This window comes from Panonychus citri, unplaced genomic scaffold (assembly GCF_014898815.1).
Source record: "Panonychus citri isolate SS breed McGregor unplaced genomic scaffold, ASM1489881v1 Contig00083, whole genome shotgun sequence".
Taxonomy (NCBI): domain Eukaryota; kingdom Metazoa; phylum Arthropoda; class Arachnida; order Trombidiformes; family Tetranychidae; genus Panonychus; species Panonychus citri.
Genome location: NW_026515488.1, coordinates 60,104 through 84,712, shown reverse-complemented (window position 1 = coordinate 84,712; position 24,609 = coordinate 60,104). Strand labels below are relative to the sequence as shown.

Sequence of the window (24,609 nt, the reverse complement as noted above, 5' to 3'; positions counted from 1 at the left end):
TCTATTGCCACCCACCCACCCCATTCCGCTCTCTCTCTCTTTCTCCTTTTTCTCTCTTTTTCTCTTCTCCATATTTCTGTCTTTTTCCCCTCTTTCGCGTCATTCATCCCAAACATTACATCTTCACAATAAACAACAACAACAACAACATCATCATCATCATCAACAACAACAACTAATTACTACATAACTATTACAACCATTTGTTTCTTTCTCTTTGTGCCACTTTCCATTGGGAATGTATTTTTCTTCTGCCTATCCTGCCGATCAAAGTAACGATAACATTGGTTCTTGTTCAACTTCAAATTCAAATAAAATTTCTAATCAACAGCGCTCCCCAACTACTATTGCTACTATACCAATGCCTGAACCAGAAAGTAACGGATCAAAAAATCACCCCAATGATACTACAACCCTTGCGTCCGATGATGGCCTTTACACCATTCAATATACCGAAAGTGATAATGCCGATGATTTAACTGAAGGGCACATGAATGATAGTAAAATGATTGTCATGGAGCATCTTTATGTACAAGTTTCCCTTCGTTTAGATGTTTTCTGTAAAGTTAGTGAAGGTGGCCTGTATGAGTGTCTTCATTGTCCCGATGTGTGCCCATCCATTGAGGAATTTAAAAAACATTATAAAGACAAACATTTAGAAACTTTTTACGATTGTACCAAATGTGGCTTTTCTACTTTATGCCAAGGAACTATGTCCGATCATGTGTCACGTTACCATGATAATGATGCCTCTCTAGTTAAAAGGAAACTTATCCGTAAAGTATCCGCTGGATCTGATGAATATCAAACCTCAGTTCATGGATCATTTGTGTGTCAAACTTCAAACAATAAATCAAAGCCTCCTACAAGTAATTCCTCCCAAATGGTTGATAAAACCGATTCCCATAATAATTCACCTAAACCTGAAATAATAGGTCGCCTTCCTCATCTTGAGAGAACAAAGGAAAATGAATTGGACAGTGATATTGATAAAATGGATCACGATGAAAGTGATGGTTCAGATTCTGAAGGTCGTAATAATGATTCACGCCATGAATGTAAAGTGTGCCTACAAAAGTTTACCCGTTCAGAGAGAGTCCGTGAACATTACGATCCCAAACATTACATCTTCACAATAAACAACAACAACAACATCATCATCATCATCATCATCATCATCATCATCATCATCATCATCAACAACAACAACAACATCATCATCATCATCATCATCATCATCATCATCATCAACAACAACAACAACATCATCATCATCATCATCATCATCATCATCATCAACAACAACAACAACAACATCATCATCATCAACAACAACAACAACATCATCATCATCATCATCATCATCAACAACAACAACAACATCATCATCATCATCATCATCATCAACAACAACAACAACATCATCATCATCATCATCATCATCAACAACAACAACAACATCATCATCATCATCATCATCATCATCATCATCATCATCATCATCATCATCATCATCATCATCATCATCATCATCATCATCATCATCATCATCATCATCATCATCATCAACAACAACAACAACAACAACATCATCATCATCATCATCATCATCATCATCATCATCATCATCATCATCATCATCATCATCATCATCATCATCATCATCATCATCATCATCATCATCATCATCAACAACAACAACAACATCATCATCATCATCATCATCAACAACAACAACAACAACAACAACAACAACAACAACAACAACAACAACAACAACAACAACAACAACAACAATAACAACAACAACAACCACAACAACAACTAATTACTACATAACTATTACAACCATTTGTTTCTTTCTCTTTGTGCCACTTTCCATTGGGAATGTATTTTTCTTCTGCCTATCCTGCCGATCAAAGTAACGATAACATTGGTTCTTGTTCAACTTCAAATTCAAATAAAATTTCTAATCAACAGCGCTCCCCAACTACTATTGCTACTATACCAATGCCTGAACCAGAAAGTAACGGATCAAAAAATCACCCCAATGATACTACAACCCTTGCGTCCGATGATGGCCTTTACACCATTCAATATACCGAAAGTGATAATGCCGATGATTTAACTGAAGGGCACATGAATGATAGTAAAATGATTGTCATGGAGCATCTTTATGTACAAGTTTCCCTTCGTTTAGATGTTTTCTGTAAAGTTAGTGAAGGTGGCCTGTATGAGTGTCTTCATTGTCCCGATGTGTGCCCATCCATTGAGGAATTTAAAAAACATTATAAAGACAAACATTTAGAAACTTTTTACGATTGTACCAAATGTGGCTTTTCTACTTTATGCCAAGGAACTATGTCCGATCATGTGTCACGTTACCATGATAATGATGCCTCTCTAGTTAAAAGGAAACTTATCCGTAAAGTATCCGCTGGATCTGATGAATATCAAACCTCAGTTCATGGATCATTTGTGTGTCAAACTTCAAACAATAAATCAAAGCCTCCTACAAGTAATTCCTCCCAAATGGTTGATAAAACCGATTCCCATAATAATTCACCTAAACCTGAAATAATAGGTCGCCTTCCTCATCTTGAGAGAACAAAGGAAAATGAATTGGACAGTGATATTGATAAAATGGATCACGATGAAAGTGATGGTTCAGATTCTGAAGGTCGTAATAATGATTCACGCCATGAATGTAAAGTGTGCCTACAAAAGTTTACCCGTTCAGAGAGAGTCCGTGAACATTACGATGCCATACATTTGAACATGGTTTACATTTGTTGTATCTGTGGTTATACCAATCGATGGAAAAGATCTGTCATTCAGCATTTAAGATCAAAACACGAGAAAAGTCCACCCTACAAACACTTAATGATCAAAAAACGGGTCGACAATAATGACAATAATAAACAACCAAATTTTGCGTAAGTTAGCTCATCTCTCATTGAGTTTGTTTCTTTTTCTTTTCATTTTCAAACTCTTTTTTTTTGTTTTGAGCTTTTATCCTCTCATCATGATTTTCTTTTTCTCTCTCTTTTTTTGTTGTTGTTCCTTTCAATCACTTCCCATAGGAATCTACAATCTCAAGCTCAAAGCCGTATTGACGATACTACTCCAAATTTATCACCTTTCCATGATGATGATGAGGAAGAAGATGAATTACAAGAAAGGAAAATGATCCAAATGGAGGAACAATTTCATTCGGATCTAAATGATGAAATTGAAGACTTGGAAGACTTGGAAGCTGATGATTATGATGAAGGTCTTGATGCTGGCAGTGAACATGAACTTGATCTCTCGAGAAACTCTATGTCTCATCAAAGTGCGAACCATTACAAATCAAAACAAGGACCAACTGATTTTGTTCTTAACAATCAGGGTCAATCGCCATATGAAACCCTTTGGACCTGTCGAATTTGTGGTTTCTCTCATAAATTTCCTCTTATCATGGTTAACCACCTTATGCTTTTCCATAAACTTTCCCCACCGTATGACCAATATATTAAGGAAACGAAAGCTCCAAACAATGTTAGCCGTCAATTGTTGGACAACTTTTTTCCAAAACCCTTAATGCCTTCCAATAACCAGAAAGGTGGTTACCTTAAAGAAATTCTTGATCTATCAACATCACAGTACAATAGTAACAACAATTCACGTTCCAATGATGATTCTACCAGCTCACCTTTTGGTTTCTCTTTAAACTCTTTTGCCAAGTCTTCTCAAATATCATCTTCAGCTCCAGTTGTACAAAACTTTATCTGTAAACTGTGTGATAAATCATTTGATACCCTTCGAGGTCTCAAAGAACACACTGAAGGTATGCACACTGATCTTGTTTGGGCGTGTAAATTGTGCCCTTTTACCGATAAATGGCGTCCCCAAGCAATTTCCCACTTACGAAATACACATAACTGCCAACCGCCTTATAATGCTCATTTATCTCGACGAAGTGCCAACAATTCAATGGCTTTAGTCGCACCACCGTCCTCTGATCTATTAGACCAAATATCTCGTCCACAATCCTCTAGGGATTCTGAATCTCACCTTGATCTCCCATCTACCAGTAACGGTTCCATTCATAAACAACAACTACAACTACAACAACAACCACACCACCATCTTAATCAACAATCATTATCAGCCCTTTCACTTCAACCAAACAACAACAGCTTTGATCATCTACCCCCTGGCCTGCGTCATTGTAAGGAGCCCAAGATGAGCTCGAAAGAGTGTTACACAAAATTAGCCAATGACCAATATCAATGTACAAAGTGTAACAAAACCTGCGGTTCAGCTCAAGGAATTACTGAACATTATGAAGCCTTTCACCTGGGTATGCTTTATTATTGCCAATTATGTGACTTTACTGATGTTTGGCGATCCATGATGACCAAACATTTAAGACAAAAGCATCAGCTTGGTAAACCTTATGATGAATACTTAAAACGAGCCAAAATGGATTCAACAACCAAACAATTAATTGACAGTTCAATGATGGACAGTTTTCGACGTCGATCAAATCCAATGAAAAATTCTCAACTCTCACCTGAGGGAACATCGTCTTCCCACCTTCCTCATCTCATTGTACCTCAATTAAAGTCACTTATGCCTCAAGCCTCAGCCAGTAGTAACGGCGGAAGTAGTCAACTTAAAACTCCAAAAACTCCTCTTTCTAACGGCAGATCCTTGATTGCAACCCCTTCAAATGGTTCAGTGCCTATGGCCATAGGAGAACCGTTAAGTATTGAGTCAAAAAGTGGTTTGCCTAAATTACAATCTAGCCATAAACAAGGTAAATTAACTTTAACTAATTATTATTACAAAGTTTTTCTTTCCAAAAGAAAAAAATCTCAAAGAAAAGTTTCTTATTCATTTCATTGAATCACAATTCACAATTCATTTTGATTCTTTTTATTTTATTTTATTGATCCTTTAATATCTTTTCCTCTCTTTTTACCCTGATTCATCATTTTTCAGATTCTTCCATGGGTAAACAATATATTCATCTTGAGAATCAGTTGAAATGTAAACTATGCGGATCAGTATTTACATCCTTACAAGGTTTCCAAGAGCATTATGAAGCCATACACTTGGATGTTATTTGGACTTGTCGTAAATGTCCAACCTCGTTCAGATGGAGACAACAGTTGACTAAGCATTTGAAATTAATCCATGAATGTGAACCACCCTTCAATGAATACATGTTAAAAGAGGCTGGTAGCCATAAATTGAAGAAACCCATTCCTGAGAAATCACCTCATGGTGCTTATGCTCGACGTGCCATTTTACCAAAGGAAGAGGGTGACTCGAATGATTATAAATCCTCTTCCATGACCGATGATCAGGAATCGTCTTCCCAACAGCCTGTAATGAAAGACACCGATGAACAACAACTCTCAATGATGGACAGTATCAACAATGAATCAAATGATGATGATGAAGATCTTGCTATTGCTGAAGATTTAAGCATGAGTGACAACGCATGATGATTTATTATATATATTTATTATATTATGATGATGAGAGCAACAAATGTCCAAACAAAACCAACAAACCAACAAAAAACAGTAATGGTGACGATGAAGATGGAAGACAAATCCAACTTATATATCTAATATTATTATTATTTATCATCATCATCATGGTGATGATTATATATATAGTGTGTTAACGACACTGATGATTTTAAAAAAAAAATACTTTCGAGGTTTCGAACTCAACAAATTTTTTTTAGATAATCGCCTTCCGTTCATCGTGCCAATTGATGATCTCTATTTTTCCCTCCACAATTAAGCTTATGATTTTTGAACCTTTATCCTAAACACAAACACAAACTTATTATGTCACAAATACAAAAAGGTAATCAACAGATTAATCACACAAATTAAGGTAAATTTAATCACAGTCCAAACATTTAACTTCCAAAACAAAAAATTATATATATTAATTAAAGGTTCAAAATCAAAGCGACAATCATAGTTAATAACAATTTGTAAATCGTTGATCAATCAACAGTATTTTTTTTTCCTTCTCCTGTTTGATTGAAATTTTTTGATCATTTGAAAAGTTCGAGAAACAATTAACAAAATGATCAAACGAAAAGTTTTCTCTTTGTTCAACAATTTAAACTAAATTAGTGAAATTTACACACACACAACAATTTAAAAACCTCTTCCAACTTCATCCATCATCATCGTTGATCCAAACTGATTGCATTAATATAATAACAACAATTTAAATTGACCTAATACATGATATATATTATATTATATTGGATATGTTGTCAACAATCAATTCTGATTATTGATAACTATTTAAATGCTAATAACAATCAAATTTTATTTTTGTACCTTGATCAAGTAGGAACTTATTATATTTGAAAAGAGAATGAGTTTTTTTTTCTTACCTTAAACATCCCAATTAATATTTTTGCTTAAATTGTCAACAATCAACCTTAAAACTACAACAACCAGCTCACCTGTAATTAAATCATTAATTGTTGTATTGGTGTATTTATGATATAACAATTAAATATCGTAATTAAATTGTTAACAAACAAAAACGTTTTTCTTCATTGCTAAGGATTTGAAAACATTTTCTCATTTTCAAATTGATTTTTTTTTCTCGTTTCTTATTATAAGAAATTCAAGTTTAAAGCCAATTGATTAGTTAATTGTTTGTAATACAATATAATCGTATATGTATTGTCCACTCATCAAATTGGTTAAAAAAGAGAGTTAATTGTTACAACAATTAGTTGGAAATTCGGATAACTTTTTTTTTGATCATTTTCTCTCTCCTTGTACAATTGGATTTACTTGATTTCCATTGATTTGATTGTTACAATTTTCTAGTTTAGTTTAAATTGTTCAAATGTTAGATGATCATTAATGAGAAATTCACAATCAAACCAAGTTAATTCTCTTAAATTGTTAAAAGAATCGCAACTCTTATACAATCCAATGGAATGAAGAAAATTAAATTAAATCTCTCGTATCTATTGAAGAAAATGATTGTAATTATATTCATGACAATTAACGACGATTATAAAAGTATAAATATACAGTAATTTTCTATTAAGATTTTAGAAGCCTTAATTGTCTCTCTTTTTGTTTCTCTTTAAAATCATCAAAACTAAATTAAGAATATGATGAAGATGATGATGATAATTAAGCTAATTAGAACAAATTTTGTTTTCTTCAAATGATTTAAAAAGAAGAGGAAAGAAAAAAAAATAAATTGTTGTTTATATTAAGAAGATGAATACGAAATGGGAAAGAGATGGAAAATTAAATTGTTAAGATTAATTGTGATTCTCTATAAATCAATGATCTTAGTGAAAACTATGTACTTGACTCTTGAATTTGTTAAGTTTTTCTGTTGATCATCTTGATTGTTGTTGTCTTTTTGTCCTTCACCGAGCACGTTGATTGAACCATTAACAGCATTGTTATCATGTTTAAGTCCATTCTCAAGAGATTTATTCAATTGTTTCAAGTGACCATTGGTCGGGGTTCCGTTTTCATCATTATAATGATGATAATTAACTTGGTTCTCGTGTTGATTTGATTTTTCTGATTTCTTTTTATGGAATTGTTGGTCTTCTGATTGTTTAAGATTATCATAATCACCATTAATCATTTCGAGGCTTGGATGATCTTCCTGTTCTTCAGGGATAGTTGGGAAAGTTAAGATTTTTGAATTGTTTGAGAAATTTGATTCCAATGATTTGTCCAACAATAAGTCAATCTCATGGTTGGAATTATGATGATGATAATCATTATTATCAAGACTATCATGGGTGGTGGAAGTTGATGTTGTGGTGTTACAATTAACTAATGAATCAGTGAACAATTCATCAGTCAAGAAATCATCTGATTCGGATTTACATTTCATCTCCCGAGCGATAAACTCTTCCAATTCTTCCAGCTCTTTAATATCATCTTTCTCATCATCACTTATATCTAATTTTAAATCAATCATTCGTTCATGTGTTGAGTTAATTTGATGATGATTATTATTATTATTCTGTTGAGAGCCATGATGATGATTGTATTGGTTACCATTTGATAATAATGACGATGACAAAGAGGGAGATGTTGATGAGGGAGGAGGGGATGTGGATGATGCTGTAGATGAGGCTGGAGATGATGACGACGATGATAACGAAGCTGATACAGATGATGAGGATGAGGATGAGGATGAAGAGGATGAAGTTGACATTGTGTTAATACCAGATGATGATGATGATGAGGTTAGAGATGATTTACTTCGGGTAAATTCAACATTAAACTGATTCCTTTCTGTACATCGTGCCAATGATGATTTTCGTGGGACATTATTATTGCACCTTTAATATTGGGAAACAATAAAAAGTAATAAAACAAAAATATCCAACAATTAGTTCAAATGGTTCAACAATTAATCAAAAGATTATGAAGAAAGTTATTAGATTAATCATCAAGGTGGTAATCAAATCAAATCAAATATCAACTCATATTGATACATGAATATTTATTAATCACCAAACTCAAAGGTGTCCACAAACCAACAAAAAAACTTCCAATCCAATCAGAGTACAAATTGTCAACAACAACAACAATTAACAGGGTGACAATTAGTTGTCACAAAACAAAGGTGCAATTAAAAGCTTACACTCATTATATTAATATGATAGGTTTAATAATGAGCAAGTCAATTGATATAAATTGTCAGGTTTGTTCATTCAACTCTGATATTACAAATTACTGAGCATAATCGTAATCACTTTGACTGAATTAAAATTGATTCAGTTTGATCATTTGAAGTGAACATTTGATTAACCCTAATTTTAACTCCAATTTCTTATCTAAGCAGAGTGGCGCAGCGGAAGCGTGCTGGGCCCATAACCCAGAGGTCCGTGGATCGAAACCACGCTCTGCTAAGAAAATTTTTTCCTCTAATTGTAATTAACGATTAATTGTTAATTCATTTTGCTTTTTCCATTTTCCAATTGATTGAATATTAATCTTATTAATTGTTTACTGTTGATTTTTTTTCTTCTACTTTTGATAAATGCTTGGATCAGTTTTCTAATTCCAAGTGGTAACAGTTAATTCCAGGATTAATTGTTGATAATTGTTTTTTTTTCGGCGAAAACAATTAAAGGATTTTTTTTCTGCCTCTTCTTTGTTGTTTACAGTTAATTGTTGTTCTTGTTGCTGATTGTAAATTGTTGTTCAAATAACAACAATTTAACACCAATGAGAGGAAGATGAAGATTAGGTTTATGAAAATGAATGAATTTACAATCGTTTACAATTAACTCTCTCAACAATTTAGGTCAATTTAGTTAAATATTATCATCATTCTCATAATTAACATTATGATTATGTTGATAATCTGGTAATGTTAATCATGTTCAACAATATATTTATTAAGATTCCCAAGAGTTTAATTAATATAACATTTAAATTGGTAACAATTAGAATCATTTTGAAATAATTATTTTCATTAAATTAATTGTTTCTAAATCATGATGATTTAATTCATTGGAACCAGAATAACCGGTAAAGAAACAAATTATAAAAGGTTAATTGTAATCAAATATACATCGTATTAATTTAAATCACTATTAAAACAATTAACCCAACCCTTAATGAACAATTTATGATTAAAACAAGATGACAGAAAAAAATTAAATTAAATTGTTGAGCTTAATTGTCATGATTATCAAATTATCGTTCAGAATAAATTGTTTATTGTTTAAATTGATTCAATTTTCACAGTTAATTTAGATTGTGATTTGTATGATTGAAACTGATTTATAATTTGACAATTGAACATTCAAATTAATTGAGACCTTAAAATGAAAGCTTATTAATTTCAATAGTATTTCATTTAGTTAATTGTTACAACAATTAACTCATGATTCTCACGAATCATCTTCATGCTGATCAACAATTGAATTAAAAAAAATTTAATAACAACAATTTAAATTGACCTAATATATGATATTGGTTATGTTGTCAACAATCAATTCTGATTTTTGTTGTTGTTGTATCTTGATAACAATTTAAATGTTAATAACAATCAAATTTAATTCAGTATATTGATCATTATTATCAATTTGATTTATATTTATGAAAGATATTGAGAAAAAGGTATTTGATATTTTTTCTTAATTTAATTGTAACATAACTTGAACAATCAATATTTCAGTTAAGATTAATTGTTGATAATTGGTCACTCATAATGATAACAATTAAATTAAATTGTTATGATTGTTGGTTGAAAGATTGAGACGTGATCAGAATTGATTATTATTATTATTGATTTTGAGATTTAAATTTGAAACCTTTGAAAGTTAATTGGTTAACCAGTGGTCATCTTAATCATTTCAACACTTAATAATTATTAACAACAATTAAGTGTAAAGTAGTTAATCAAGTAACAAATAATAAGTAAATTGCCAACAACTAAATCAATTTAATTACTTTTTGTTGTTCAAATAAAGTTTTAAGTTTCAAGTGAAATATTTTCCCATACTTTAGTGTGGTTCATTTTAATTATTTAAATTACTAGATTAAAATATGACAATTAAGTTAAACTGATTAACGGAACTATCAATCAATAGTATTATCTTTTGATTATTTTGTTAATTGTGATCAGTGAATAGCCTCAGGCAAAGGATTTACTAACTTTATCTGACATTTAGGAATTAGTTTTTCCATCTCCTCTTGGTAATCAACTTGATTATTTACAATTAAACTTAATCCAAATTAATTCATAAATACATATGCATGATTATCATGAATGATTCATGAAAAATGAATCACTGAATTGACAATGATTAACTTGATTAACTTGATTAATGAAGGATTGTAAGTAATCAAATTAAGATTCTAAGGTCAAAAAACTAACAGTTTATGTTGAAAATATAATTTGAGTTAATCAAAAATTGCAAATTGTATTCACTTTGTCAGAAATTAGTTGATTGTTCAAACATAATTAGTTACTGAATAATTATCCAATCAATAGTAATGATAAACAATCAACTAATTATCAATCACAACAACAATTAGCAATCACACCAAGAAAAACAAAGTAACTTAAAAATCAATGAACTTTTTTTTTCACGATCAAACAATTAATCAACCAAACAAACTAATTGTCAACACACTGAACACATAATTACAGGCAAACAAAAATCAAAAACTAATCTAATTAGTCTGTAAATTATAAATTCCCTGAAGATAATTAGTTAATCAACAATCAAGAGGTAACAAAACAACAACAACAACAAAAACTCAACAAACAATTGTCAATATTTTACCAAATCATCAGAGTGAAAAGCAACCAATTTAATTTGATTATGTATCTGGTAACAATCAATGTAATATTCATGTATTACAATTAAACTAATTCATGAGAGAGGTAGAGATAATGACGATGATTAACAATCAGCATTTTCTTAATCATGTTTAGTTAATCAAGGTGAGATTTTTTTTTCTCACATTGAAAATCAACAACAACAAGAACAGAAACTGAACCAAGAAATTGGAAGAAAAATTTGAAAAGAAGAAGAAAAAAAAACCAGGAACTAAATTAAGTTGATTGCTGGCAAAACATTGATATTATCCTTGAATATCAAGGAAGAGAGTCCATCCTCATCCCTCATCCCTCCCTCCTCCCACCTCCATCATCATCATCATCATCATCATGAAAATCCTGGTCAAACCAGAAATCAGTTGATTCCTGTTACCTGAAAATTGAATCAATGACCAGAAAAAAATAACAGTTTTTATTAATGAAAAAAATAAGGTTTCCATTTAAACCCTGTACCAAATGGATACCCTGTATATAGTAAGACAGGGTTACTATGATGAGAGCTTCCGTGATGATCAACACCATGATTTCAATCAAAACCGGAACCAATTCAGTGATGATGATGATGATTAACCCCTAAGCCCCTCTAGCATTGGTAAACTAGTAACGATTTCATGTTGAACATCAATTCAATTGACCAACAGGTTTTCATTTGCTTTCTGATTGTGTTCAGATAAATGATTAACTAAATTGCTTTCAGGGAGATTTTCATGATTATCTAACTAATCACATATCATCAAGATACATCCTCCATTATCATTATCATGTTGATTATCATCAACTGTCAACTTAATCATGATCATGGTTCATGTTTGTTTCTTTCACCATTTAGATTGATTTAAGTTTATAATCAATGAATTGAAACTTGATTAAGCACAAATTTAATTTAATTTAAATTGTCTCTCTCTCTGAATAGTTTTCACCTTATGTAATTTATAAATATAACGGTGATTAGTTAATCAATCAAGGAGACACAAACTTCACCTTAATCACAATTTAATTAACATTATCTTAACTCATCTGCTCTAATAATCATTGGGTGATGATTTATGTTTAATTGTTGATTTCAGTTTGATTTTGAGAGTTGATTAATTTGAATAGTAACAATTAACATTCAGTGTTATTGATTTCTATTCAAATTATCATCACGATATCAATAAATTGCTCATTGATTGTGATCACAAATAAATTGTGAAAGTTTTTTTCATCTAAATTGTTAACCATTAAATTGTTAACAATAAATGATCAGCCCGTTGATTGTTATTATTGTTATGGTTTAACGCTTTTCCATTGACAAGAAAACATTTGTTAAATTATCATCGTTGATTGTTTAACTTAATCATCATTTATCATTCCAAGCATTTCAAGATGATTAAGATGAGAGCGACAATTAGACAAATCAAAATTAGTTTTTGCTTGGTTAATGATGATTAACAATCAACGGTAAGTCCAGAATCGCAATTGAAAATGTAATTAAATTAAATTGCAACGATTTAACATACGATCAACATAATTGTCTTCCAGGTGAATTTAATTTTCACAATTAACTAATCATTAGCAAGTAATAGTAACCTGATCAACTATTAACCTAAATTTAATTGTCTTCGTGTTAGAGGATCACAATTAAGTGTCTCAGTAATTTAAATCGATGATCAAATATTGTTATTGATTAGAATTAACTTTTTTCTTTCCAATCGTTTTCGTGTCAACAATTAGTTAATCATATCGATTAATTAACAGTTATTGGTTACAATTGTTGATCAAGAGAGGAAAATAAATCGTACAATTTAATCACAATTAAACTAAATTGCTGATATTGTTCATTAGATTTGGTTACCGTGAGAGAGTTAATTCTTGAGACTTTTTTTCACATTAAATTAAATCATCTTCATCTTAATCACAATTAAGTTGATTATGTTTCAACAACGAAACAAATTAAACTTTTTTCCCTAATGATTGTTAAGCTTAGTGAGATTAAATTAAAGTAGCTTTTTGTAGTTAAGTTGATGATTATGATTAACAAGAAAACCAGAACAACAATTAACATCAATTGTAATTATCATTTATGGATGAATATTAATTTGATTAGTAATATGATTAAGATAATTATTTAAATTGTCTTGACTACGGTAACAATTTAGTTCTGATTAAGGTGATTCCAAGTTAATCATAATTTCTGATTATGGTTAATTGTTATCAATATGGTTATGGTTTTAATCAATTTGTTTGGTTGAAACTTGAAAATTATGATAAAATTAATTATCTTGTGTCAACATCACCATCAAAACAATCAACCTAATTGTGATTAAGATGATGACGATTATAATATTAATTTGATGACAGAATATTTTTTTAAAGTTAAATCAGTTGATTGCTCGTCAGTGTTTCATTGTCAAGTGATTGGGCGTAAATTGAGGTTAATTAAAAGGTTAATTGTGTTGATTAAGTTCAAAGGTTGGTTAATTGAGTTTTCCTTTTCTATTGATAAATTTGATTAAAATGATTAGTTTAATTATTTTGGCTTCTTTGGTTTTCTTCTGTGGGTTTAAATGTAACATAACCTTAATATTTACGATTAACTGATTGTTATTAACATTTGAATTTTTAAATTCGGCGAGTAATTGATTGATTTTCATCTGATTAAATGTATAATCAGATGACAGGTAGAAGATTAAAAATACACACTGATTAGTATCTAAAATTGTTACTAATCAATATCATTAATCAGTCAGCAAGTCAATCAGTCAATTGACCTTACGAATGAAAAGTTTAAATTGTTTCAGGTGAAGAAAATTAAATAATTAGTTGATTAGTAATTTTAACAGTTTCAAACTGGATTAAAAAAAATGGCAGTAGTAGTAGTGAGTTAATATCAATCAACATAAAAAAAAGGAAGGAGACAATTGAATGACGAGACTGATTTAATCATGATCACTCATGATTATGAATGGAAAAGGTTATGATCAAAATAAACAACTCGTTTTCAAGTAACTGGATTGAGATGATTAGAGTTGATTATCAACATCTAAATTTTAGATTTGTAACAAGTTTGACCAACAATCAAAGTGAACACACAAACGTGACATTTAAATAGACACACATAAGAGTGTCTACCTGTCAAGGTAAATATCATACTAGAAGATAATGGATGATAATAATCACCATCTCTTCATAATACAATAAGAGAGAGAGAGAGAGACGAAGAATTAATTGGATTAAGATAACGATGATGGTGAAAGAAGCCATGTTGTAATAGAATTGGAATAGTTAACTCAGAAGGAGGAGAAACCTTTTCTCTCTCTTTATCTCCGTTTCATGTAATCCGAATGAATCGAAAATATAATAATTAGAGTAACACCTTTAGAGGAGAAAAAAAAGAGAAAATGAAAAATTAGATGAGTTGGGAAGAGAAGGAAAAAAAACACAAGACACAACTAATCAGACCAACGCCATCATCATCAGAATCATCATCAGGTAAATGAAGATGAAGATAAGCAAACGTAAATTCGTTAAAGATAAAAATTGGAATAATAATGATGGAGTAAAAAAGATGTAACAGAAATAAAAGAGAAGAGAAAAGAGAGACTCCATCTTCTCATCTTCTCATCTTCATCTTCTTCTTCACCATTATCATTATCAGGGGTAGAGAAGCAGCTTTGTTATCCACCAACATCTTCAACATGTTGGAACCATCGCCATCTTTATCCATCATCAGCTTCTTCCTTCTTCTTCATCTTGGTTAATCTTATTCAACCATCACACGGAATAGCAAAAAAGAGAATAGAAAAAAAATTAAAAAGAACATTTGCTCTTCCATCTTCTGTTCTTCTCTCTCTTCAATCAAAGATTAAAAAGAAAGGGTAACAAGAGAAGAGTAATTAAGAACAATTGGAATACAAGATTAACAGATACACTGATTAGAAATTACGTTAATTGTAAATAACGAGAGAGAGAGAGAGAAAATTAACTTGATTGGTGAGAGTTGTTGTCAAGAGGAAACAAAGAAACTGAATAGAAAATAAGTAAACAGTTTCTTTGTCTTTTTCTTGGCGGGAGAAAAAAAGAGAAGAGGGAAAATTAAAGTTTAATCTTGATTAAGGTGGAAAATTAATCGTAATAAAAGTTGATTAATCCAACAGCTTAATTAAGATTCTTCAATTGTAACTATGTTAATTATTATTCTAGTGATTAAGAAAAATAAAGGGCAACAGTTAATCAAGTGAAATCAATGAGAGAAAACAAAAAGTTACCATAACAATTAAGACAATAAAAAATTCTGATTAACTGAATAGAAGATTAAAATTGTAGATTAGTAAAGTTGATTAAAGAGGAAAATATTAAACAAGAGGTCAGAGAGATAATATAATTAATTTGCTTTGAAAAGGTGAATTAAAATCAACCAGGCACAGGGTTGACCAATACGATTAATGGTTAATTGTTGATTGTTGATTTGTAGTTGTTGTTGTTGTTGTTGCCTTGAGGTGAGGGGTTGGCCAATGTACAATTAGGTTAATTCATAAATGATGATGATGATGATAGTGATTCCAATTAGATTTATATACTGAATGGATAAATTAAAGTATAAGATTAACCAAAGGATATAATTTATATAAGGAAAGGAGATTTACAAAAACAACAATTAGCTTCATGTTTTTGTTTACAAGAATTTGAAATCATCATGATTGTGATAAACAACAACAAAACCATGATGATATTTGGCAGAAATAAATTGATTATTTAAGCCTTAAGGGTGAATAGAGTTAACAACAGAATAATAATGACAAATAAACAATGTAGTTAATCAAAAACTAATGGACATGAGATAATCATGATTAAAGGGGAAAAAATCAAAGTTACTCTCATCTCTTAATTGTTGATACATTGTTTGAATATCATTTCATGTTTAACTTTGTTTGTTTTTGAGTAGACAAAATTGAATGAACCTCTAATTGTTGTTGCAACAGTTTTGGGACTGTAATTGTGTCGATAATGATAAAGATGATGTTAATTGTTGGTGTTGGTGAAACAAAAAGTAACAATATTTAGAAAGTGTTACTAAAAACAGGATAATTGTAATAAATGGTTTGGTTTTGTGATTTGTCAGTATGAAAAAGTGGTCAGTTAAATACTTCCTAAACCACTTATCACTTTTAAACACAATCACAAATTGGCTTAAGGCTGTTTAGATGTTGCAATTGAATAATAGATAAGCATAACTGTAAATCATTTGAATAATTGTTGCAATTTCAAGATAATCAGCTGAATTTTGGGCGAGAAAACAAAAGTGTTTACTCTAATTTTTTTCTCCTTTTGTTTTTTTTCATTTCGTTTCACCCAGTAAACTTAATCCATTCCGTTATTTGATTATTTAGGTGACATAATATACAAATGTTGAGATGATGATGATGATGATGATGATATAATAAATGATAAATGAAAGCTACTTGGTTCAGGCATGTTGATTTTCCTTGGTGATGGTGGTTGATTATGTTTCTCACCATCACTGACAGACCGAAGTTGATTAGAGTGGAAATGGTAAATGTATGAGATTAAGAGAGAAAGACCAATGATTCGGATGTTTGAATATCATACACGTTGAGTAAAAGAAAATCTCATCATGGAAATGAAAATAATAACAGTTACATGAAACAATCAACAGAAATGATAATAAAAACAGAAGAAACAAAAAAAAACTGGTTAACAAAATTTTGCATAAAACAAACAACAGAATCAACCAACTAAAAACAATAACAATTGAAGCGAAGTGAATAAATTAACCCAAAGAAGAAACAACAATTAATCCTTGACCATCTCTCAGGGTGTTAATTGTAATTGTTGAGAAATTAATTGAACGAAGAAATTAATTAATTAGATTGGAAAAAATTTCGTAAACAGTTAAATTGTTGAGAGAAAATGTAAACACACTTTTGATTGGATAATTTTTTGTTCTTTTCTTTTTGATTAATCGATTATCGATTTTGATTTAGAAAAGAAAATGGAAAATGAAAAATGTTAAATTAAAGAGAAGAAAATTTCTCTTCGCAATTAATTTACTTACGAGTAAGATGAGATTTTTGATTGTCCATTTGTTGGATGATTATTGTTATAATGATAATTGTGACTTCGGGTTCCGTTGGAATGGTAAAGGTGATTAGCTGATTGTGGGTCAATTGTTTTGGCAGAATCGTTTTTACTGTTGACTGTTGTTACTTGATGATTATTATGGTTAATTATTGGTGGATAATCTTTTGGTTTAAATTGTGATCTTCCAAATGATTCAACATCTCCACCTCCTGTTCCTGTCGTTGTTGTTGTTACTCGACGATTAGATTGATTGTGGTGACCATTTGATGATAATGAAGAGACGCTGTTAACGTTATAAGCTAATGATCTCATATTTTCAATGGATTTTGATCTCCGGATGATGGAACCATTTTTTCTTGACCCATTGATTGACTGTTGCTGATGGTGATTCTGCTGTTGATTGTTATTTACTTGCTGAAGATTATGGTGATGATTAAGATAACCATTAACATTGTTATTACCATTATAGTAGCCATTATTATTATTATTACCAATGACCCCTGTACCATTGTTACTGTGATTTCCGGTGTAACCATTACTATTACTATGGTTATGGAAACGTGATATTGTATGGAAGCCATTAATTGCTGTTAGGTTTGTTGTTGATTTGGCATTTGATATAATTGGTCGAGGTATTAGACTTGGTTTACTGTCAAAGTCAGTGAAAGACGATAAATTTAATGTTGATTTACATTTACGTGACAATAGGCCTGAAGATGATTGGGAACGAGATGTGCGACTTGGTAATTCAACCATTTTGGGAATTGATGATCGATTGTTATTCAATTTGTTACACCTTTGGGTTAATCGAGCTGGTGATAGCCTGGGGTCACTAGTTGAAGAAGATGATGATGAAGAAACTGATCCTGTTGGTGTGTATGGTGAAATAAGTGAAGATGATGAATCGCTACTTGAATTGCTACAAATGCTTGAATTACGACTACCAGAAACATTGCGAATACCATTTCCATTGATAATTCTTGAATCTTCTTCATTATAATCAACCTCTGATTGTGATTCTTTATTACCGTTGTTCATAAGCTCGTAAGACTGAGTAATGGTTTTCCTTTCATAGGGAGAAGTGATTACTGAGGATAAAGAGGTTGAATTTGATGAAATTCTTAGTTCCTGTTGTAACTGAACTGGTTTATCTTCATCACAATCATCTCTAATTGTTGATAATACCTCTGAGGCAATCGGAAGAGTTGATGAAGAGGTTGACGAAGAAGATGAAGAAGATGCTGATAGGGGAGAATGTCCATTCACTGAAGAAGAAGATGAAGATGAAGATGATAAGTTGGCTGAAACATTTCCTGAAATAGTTTCTTCATTAGCGAAACAACTACTTCGGATTTTGGGTGTCATCGATTTATCCCCAATTATTGGCAACGTATCACTAATTGATGGAATTAAACTTAAATCATCATCAAGTTTCATACTCTCAACAATAGACAGGATTTCTTGAGCATCCAATGTAACCGAATCAGCGGCCGCTATTGCAGCATCAGGATTTGACGTAATAATACAACTATTCTCATCAAGTGTACTCTTAATCATCTTCTTATCGTTAGTCTGATTAAGATTAACATGCTGATACTCAAGGCTACTATTATTACTACTACTTTCACCTTCCTCTTCCCTGATACTTGGGAAATTATTGCTAAAACTTTTAGGTGGCTCAACGATGGGTTCACAAAAGGTTGATGTTGTAATATTTGAAGAGTTGGTTATATTATTTGAATCATATGATAATGAAATACTTTGAATGTCATCATAATCATCCAAGTTAACCTCATACCGAGAAGGTGAAAGGGAGGGAATTGAAGTTATTGGTGGTGATGGTGCCTGGTGAGTTGGTGGACCAAGAATTGAACATAGAGATGAAGATGGATTTGTTGACAATGAATTACCATTATTATTATTATTATTATTGTTTTTGATGAAGTTGATGATAAACCTGATGATTGGTTTAAACGTGGTTCATTCTTATCATTCATCAGATTATCCAATGAAAAACCGGATTTAGCTTCAGCAATAAGCTCTTCTAAGGAACCTTTTTCATCAAATTCACGACGAAGTTTTTCAAAAGGATCAAGAACTTTACCAATATCAATAAAATTGGAAGAAGATGATGATGGGGGATTTATTGATGGAGTTGTGTTGATGGTGGCAGTGGATGATTGCGATGGAGATATGGATATAACATTGGATCCGGTTACAGGTAATCTTAAACTGTTGCTGTTATTTGATGAACTCTCACCATTGGAAGACGAGAAATCACTTGGGGAACATGAATAACCAGTAAAGGAAAATCTTTCAACAACAGTGGAAACTGAGCTTCCAGTATCATCAGAATCTGATTCAATACCCTTTTTCATTTTTGAAAAGAAAAAAAAAGAAAAAAAGTTCCAAAATTAGACAGATAATATGAGAAAGAATATGATAAACAAGTAATAATATCTCATGTCTATTGATTGAAGGACGATTTTCGGTCAAAACATATTATTGGCAAAGAACATTGAAAGATAATTGAAAAAAAATCTTACACTGGAAGGATAATCGTTAAAGCTTTAATTATAATTGATATTTTGATTGATAGCTGTGTAAAAATGGATTTAAATTGATTGGAAAAAACTTTGAAACTTACCAGATTAGTTTTGGGTGATATCGTATCCATGTAAAGCTCTGGTGGTGCTGGTAACGATTGGTCGATATGATGATTATATTGGTGGTTATCATAAGATGATTTAATTTTATTGAAAGGATTGGATGGATGATGATCTTTAATCAATAATTTATCATCAACGTTTTTAATTCCTTGGATAATCATTTCACTAGTCCCATTCAAATATGGTGTACCCATCATGGTTGAGGTGAATGATGAAGATGATGATGATGATGATAAACCATTGGAATCACAATTATTGTCTATTGCAAGATTAGTAATTGAAATTTTTGAAGATGACACATTATCCACAATTGGTGTTGATGGTTTAGCGTTTTCTTTGCCTTGTTGACCAGGTTTTTGATTACAATCAACAATTATAGAGGAAGAGCATGTAACCATTTGATTAGAATGGGTAATTACTGATGTATCGATGGTTCCTGATGAAGTTGTGTTTTCATCATTAGGATTAACTGGAAGTGGACAAAGTTGAGCCTCCGGTGGACGAGCAGTTGAAACTAATTTACCTGTTGTATCCTTTGATCGTCTTGGAGGCAGTGGTGGGGGTTGAGAGGGTCTCTTACGAGCTGGAGGTTTTATTGGTGATCGAAAACTGTTTCCACTGGTCAATGAGGTTGTTGAATTTCTCGGTGGTACTGGGGGAGGTTGTCGTCTAGTTCGTAATGGTGGAGTTAACACATTCTCGGAATCAACTCGGCGTAAAGTTGCCTTGTGATAATCAACTTCACCTGTTGTTGTGGAGGAGGATGATGAAGATGATTGTTGTTCAACGGGGCTTGATAAAGTGGCAGCAATCGGTGTATGAGTCGGTTGTATTGCAAGTGTGGGCTGGTTGGCTGGTTTTGTTGTTGTCTCTGTAATGGAAATGGTTTCTTGACGTTTAATCAGCATCTTAAAACAAATGGGAGCATCTCCAAGAGCGGCTACACACTCTTTCCTGGTCATCGTGTTGACCGGATCACCAGAAATCTCCAGAATCTCATCACCTTCACAAAGTCTACCCAAAGTTGAGCCTGAAATCCGAGAAGCCGGTGAATCGGGATTAATATTTTGAATATAAAGATTCTCAATAGTCTCATCTAGATTAGCACCGCCATCAAATTTTAATGTCATTCCCAATCGTTCACCTGGAAGCCGATAAACGGTTACCTGTTCCAATAGTGTTTTCGTCTTGGTGATTAATCGAGGTTCATTGTTGGCCTTATCAATATTAACTAGTTGATGTCGATTGACACTTTCACCAGGATGATGATTAGTCATGACAACATTATTAGCACCAATTTCACGAGATTGACCATTTTGTATGGGAGGATTTCCCACCTCAAGAACTGTAACAAAAGACTCTATTGTTGATCCATTAACACTGTTCACCGAGGCTGCCGGTTGCTGTTTAATTGTTGCTGGTGACATGATCATTGGCGATGAATGATTTAATTGTTGATGAGAGTGATTAATATCACTGTCATTAATTAAATTAGATGGAACCTGTTGTCGATTCTTTCTCAAATTTTCATCAACTTCAACCACAGTAACAAAATCGTTTGATTCTGGGTTAATTGTATTATTGTTGCTGTTGTAAGATGAAGATGATGAGGAGGAAGAAGATGAGGATGAGGATGATGATGACGAACAGGATGATAATTGAGGGGATAATCCGTTGGATTTGGATAAACTACAATTTCGATGTAATGTTGATTGTGATGCTATTGTAGGAGGATGAGAACCATAATGTTCACCATAAACAAGTGAATCCATACTGGATTAAAACAAAGTGTAAGAGGATGGATGATGCTACTTGGTTGATGATGATGATGATGATGATCAAGTCTCAGGATGATGATAAGCAATAAGAGGAAAGATCAATGTTACTCAAGCGTTAATCTAAAATTCACTTGTACACGTTTGTTTTTGTTCACCTTTTTTTCTCAACAAAAATAGGAGATGAAGATGAAGATGATGACGATGATTTAATCATTTGAATCCAACCAAGACAATCGGTAATTTGTTGATTGTTGTCTCAGTTGTCAATTGAGCTCTGTTTTCACCTTACCAATCATCTTAATTATTCAATTTTCTGTCTCCTGTTGAAACTTTCGCTACACTAATCACGTCGTGTGTTTGGTAAAATATTTATTTCTGTCCAATTCTGCGAAACGTGAACACGCAAACAAAATCACTAATCAACAATCAGCTGAAAAAAAAGTAACTTTGATCTCGAAAACTTGTAAAACTCACGATTACCAATCAATTGATGTCTTCAAGTTCTGAATTCTGCCTGATGATTAACTGATTTGATGAGGAAGAAAAAAAGTAAACAAACGATTGACTAAATTTTGTCTTCAATCTCTTGTAACTATTAACTTAATCAAATGAGAAACGAAACTTGAACGTGATCAAGATGACACATTGATTGTTGGTTACAAGAGATTTTGAGGTGTTGAGAGGGTTAAATCAGTTGGTTGGTCGGTTGATTGGTTTAAACATTAAATGAGACAATTAGTGTGAGATTAGTATAATAACTATTTTATACTAATTGTTGCTAATAGAAATGAGTTATCAAAAACCAAGATGGTGTAACAATTAACGAAAATAACCAAACAATGGGAGAGAGAGAGAGAGGAACAGCTAAGACAATCAGATGAATTTTTTAATCATCCAGATAATGATTAAAATATCAATGAAGATTTAACCATAATATTGGTTGACACAATCACTTGTTAATCCATTTAGTTGATTATATTAAATGAAAATCAGTTAATCCATAAAATTTTTGAACAATAACAATAATCGCAATGTTATTGTTTCAATGTTTTAACTTTAACTAATGATAATCAATTTGAAAGTATAAAAGTTGATATAATGATGATGATGATGATAAACCACAATTAACTAATTGTGAACACAACGATTAACAATATTAACAGAAAAAAAAGTTAACTAATAAAATAATATTTTCTTTAATAACAATAATAGTAAGTGTGTGTTGGAATCATGTCTGAGTTGAATGGTTGTAGGAATGCAACTAACCTGTAGAGTGTAAACTTTAATGTCCGCCGGAGAGTTGAAGTGAGTGGGGAGAGAAAGAAAGAAAGAAAGAAAGAAAGAGAGAGAGAGAGAGAGAGAGAGAGAGAGAGAGAGAGGCCGAGGGAGGGTCATGAAAGGTAAGAAAGAGATGAAAACAGGTAGAAAGAGATGAAGATGAAGGATGAGGATGGAGATGAAAAAGTAAGTGGTTTTCGGGTTGATTAGTTAATATCGGAGAATCAATTCTTCCGCTGTCGTAGACCTTAGTGTTATTTTGGAGGTCACTGGTAGACTGGTCCTTTTATCATCATCTCCAATACCTACCAGTCTTCATCATCTTCATCATCATCATCATCCAACAGGTATTTTGGGTTATAGTAAAAAGGGAAACCTCGTAACAAGAAAAGTTGACTTGCCATTGAGAGCAACTTTTTACCTATTAACTCCTCCTCACGATATTTTCCTCTCATCATCATCTCTCTTTTTTTTCTTTCTCTAATTTTCAATCGCCTTTGCCCTTATCTTCATCTTCATCTTCATCATCATCATTTTCTTCATAAGTTTTTCTGCTCTTTTTTATTCTTTCTGATCTTCCATCTTCAACAGAGCAACAAAAACAACAACAAATCCCGAGACTAAGGCAACAGGTAAACTGGTGGCCTAGAGAAACAAAGAAAAAAGTAAAGAAAGAAAAAAAGAAAGACTTTATCATCTTCTCAACTATTACATACTTACCTTTTCTCATCATCATCATCATCATTATCATCATCTTGAAGTTTTCTTATTAGTTTTTACCTTTTCATCTTCATCTTTAGACTTACTATTTAACACGCACGATTATCTTTCTTTTAGTATAACTTTTTGATGATTATGACGATGATGATGATGAAGATTAGGATCATCATCATCATCCTGATCAATGTTATTGTCAATCAATTAATTATTGTTATTAGTATTTCAACAATTGGCTAAATTGTTGTTAATCACACTTACTTGATATCATTACAATCATTCATCAAAAGTTGGGCTCATCTTCAATATAAAAACTAATTTCCCATTATGATTAACTGTTAATCTGTTTTCTTAATCCATCCAGGCAAATCAAATCAATTTAACTTCTTTCGTTGATTAACAATTTATTTATCTTATTATTTAGGTTTAACAACAATCAATCTGGTTGAACATTTGTTGTTGATGATTATTATGATTCATGTTGATGAATGTTGTTAATTCAATGTTAACAGTTAATCATCCAACTTAATTGTCTAAATTGTTTAGAGTTTAATGAAGGTGAAAAACTAAATCAACAATCAATAAATTGAGAATTGAACACTTTTTAAAAGTTACTAAATAACGATAACAATTAAAAACAGATTATCACAATTTATTGATTCGCAATGATAATCATCAATTGTGATCAAATCAATAGCTATTAA

General features: G+C 31.5%; 2 protein-coding genes, 1 long non-coding RNA gene and 1 other non-coding gene across 4 annotated transcripts; 2 read left to right on the top strand and 2 right to left on the bottom strand.

The window, feature by feature from the left end:
- Positions 1-1,736: 1,736 nt before the first annotated feature.
- On the top strand, positions 1,737-6,255 carry LOC128387383 (uncharacterized). Its single transcript, XM_053346581.1, has 3 exons — positions 1,737-2,936; positions 3,084-4,804; positions 4,990-6,255. The coding sequence occupies exons 1-3, from the start codon at positions 1,888-1,890 to the stop codon at positions 5,496-5,498; spliced, it is 3,279 nt and encodes a 1,092-aa protein (XP_053202556.1). The 5' UTR covers positions 1,737-1,887; the 3' UTR covers positions 5,499-6,255.
- A 753-nt stretch (positions 6,256-7,008) lies between these two features.
- On the bottom strand, positions 7,009-21,975 carry LOC128387330 (serine-rich adhesin for platelets-like). The gene is given in 4 exon segments (XM_053346501.1): positions 7,009-8,362; positions 17,438-19,386; positions 19,389-19,832; positions 20,111-21,975. Coding segments are annotated over 4 exon segments (5,220 nt in total). The 5' UTR covers positions 21,905-21,975; the 3' UTR covers positions 7,009-7,329.
- Trnam-cau (transfer RNA methionine (anticodon CAU)) lies at positions 8,864-8,935 on the top strand. The gene has a single exon. It is a non-coding gene; the product is annotated as a tRNA-Met (tRNA).
- On the bottom strand, positions 15,717-17,431 carry LOC128387384 (uncharacterized). The gene is made up of 2 exons (XR_008325023.1): positions 16,323-17,431; positions 15,717-15,940 (listed from the first exon to the last, which is right to left on the bottom strand). It is a non-coding gene; the product is annotated as an uncharacterized LOC128387384 (long non-coding RNA).
- Positions 21,976-24,609: the final 2,634 nt, after the last annotated feature.

Bases quoted from the DNA above. Each gene is read 5' to 3' on its own strand.
- LOC128387383 (XM_053346581.1), top strand. From the start codon at position 1,888: ATGTATTTTTCTTCTGCCTATCCTGCCGATCAAAGTAACGATAACATT. The intron at 2,937-3,083 runs GTAAGTTAGCTC...CACTTCCCATAG, and splicing joins AATAAACAACCAAATTTTGC to GAATCTACAATCTCAAGCTC. The intron at 4,805-4,989 runs GTAAATTAACTT...ATCATTTTTCAG, and splicing joins ACAATCTAGCCATAAACAAG to ATTCTTCCATGGGTAAACAA.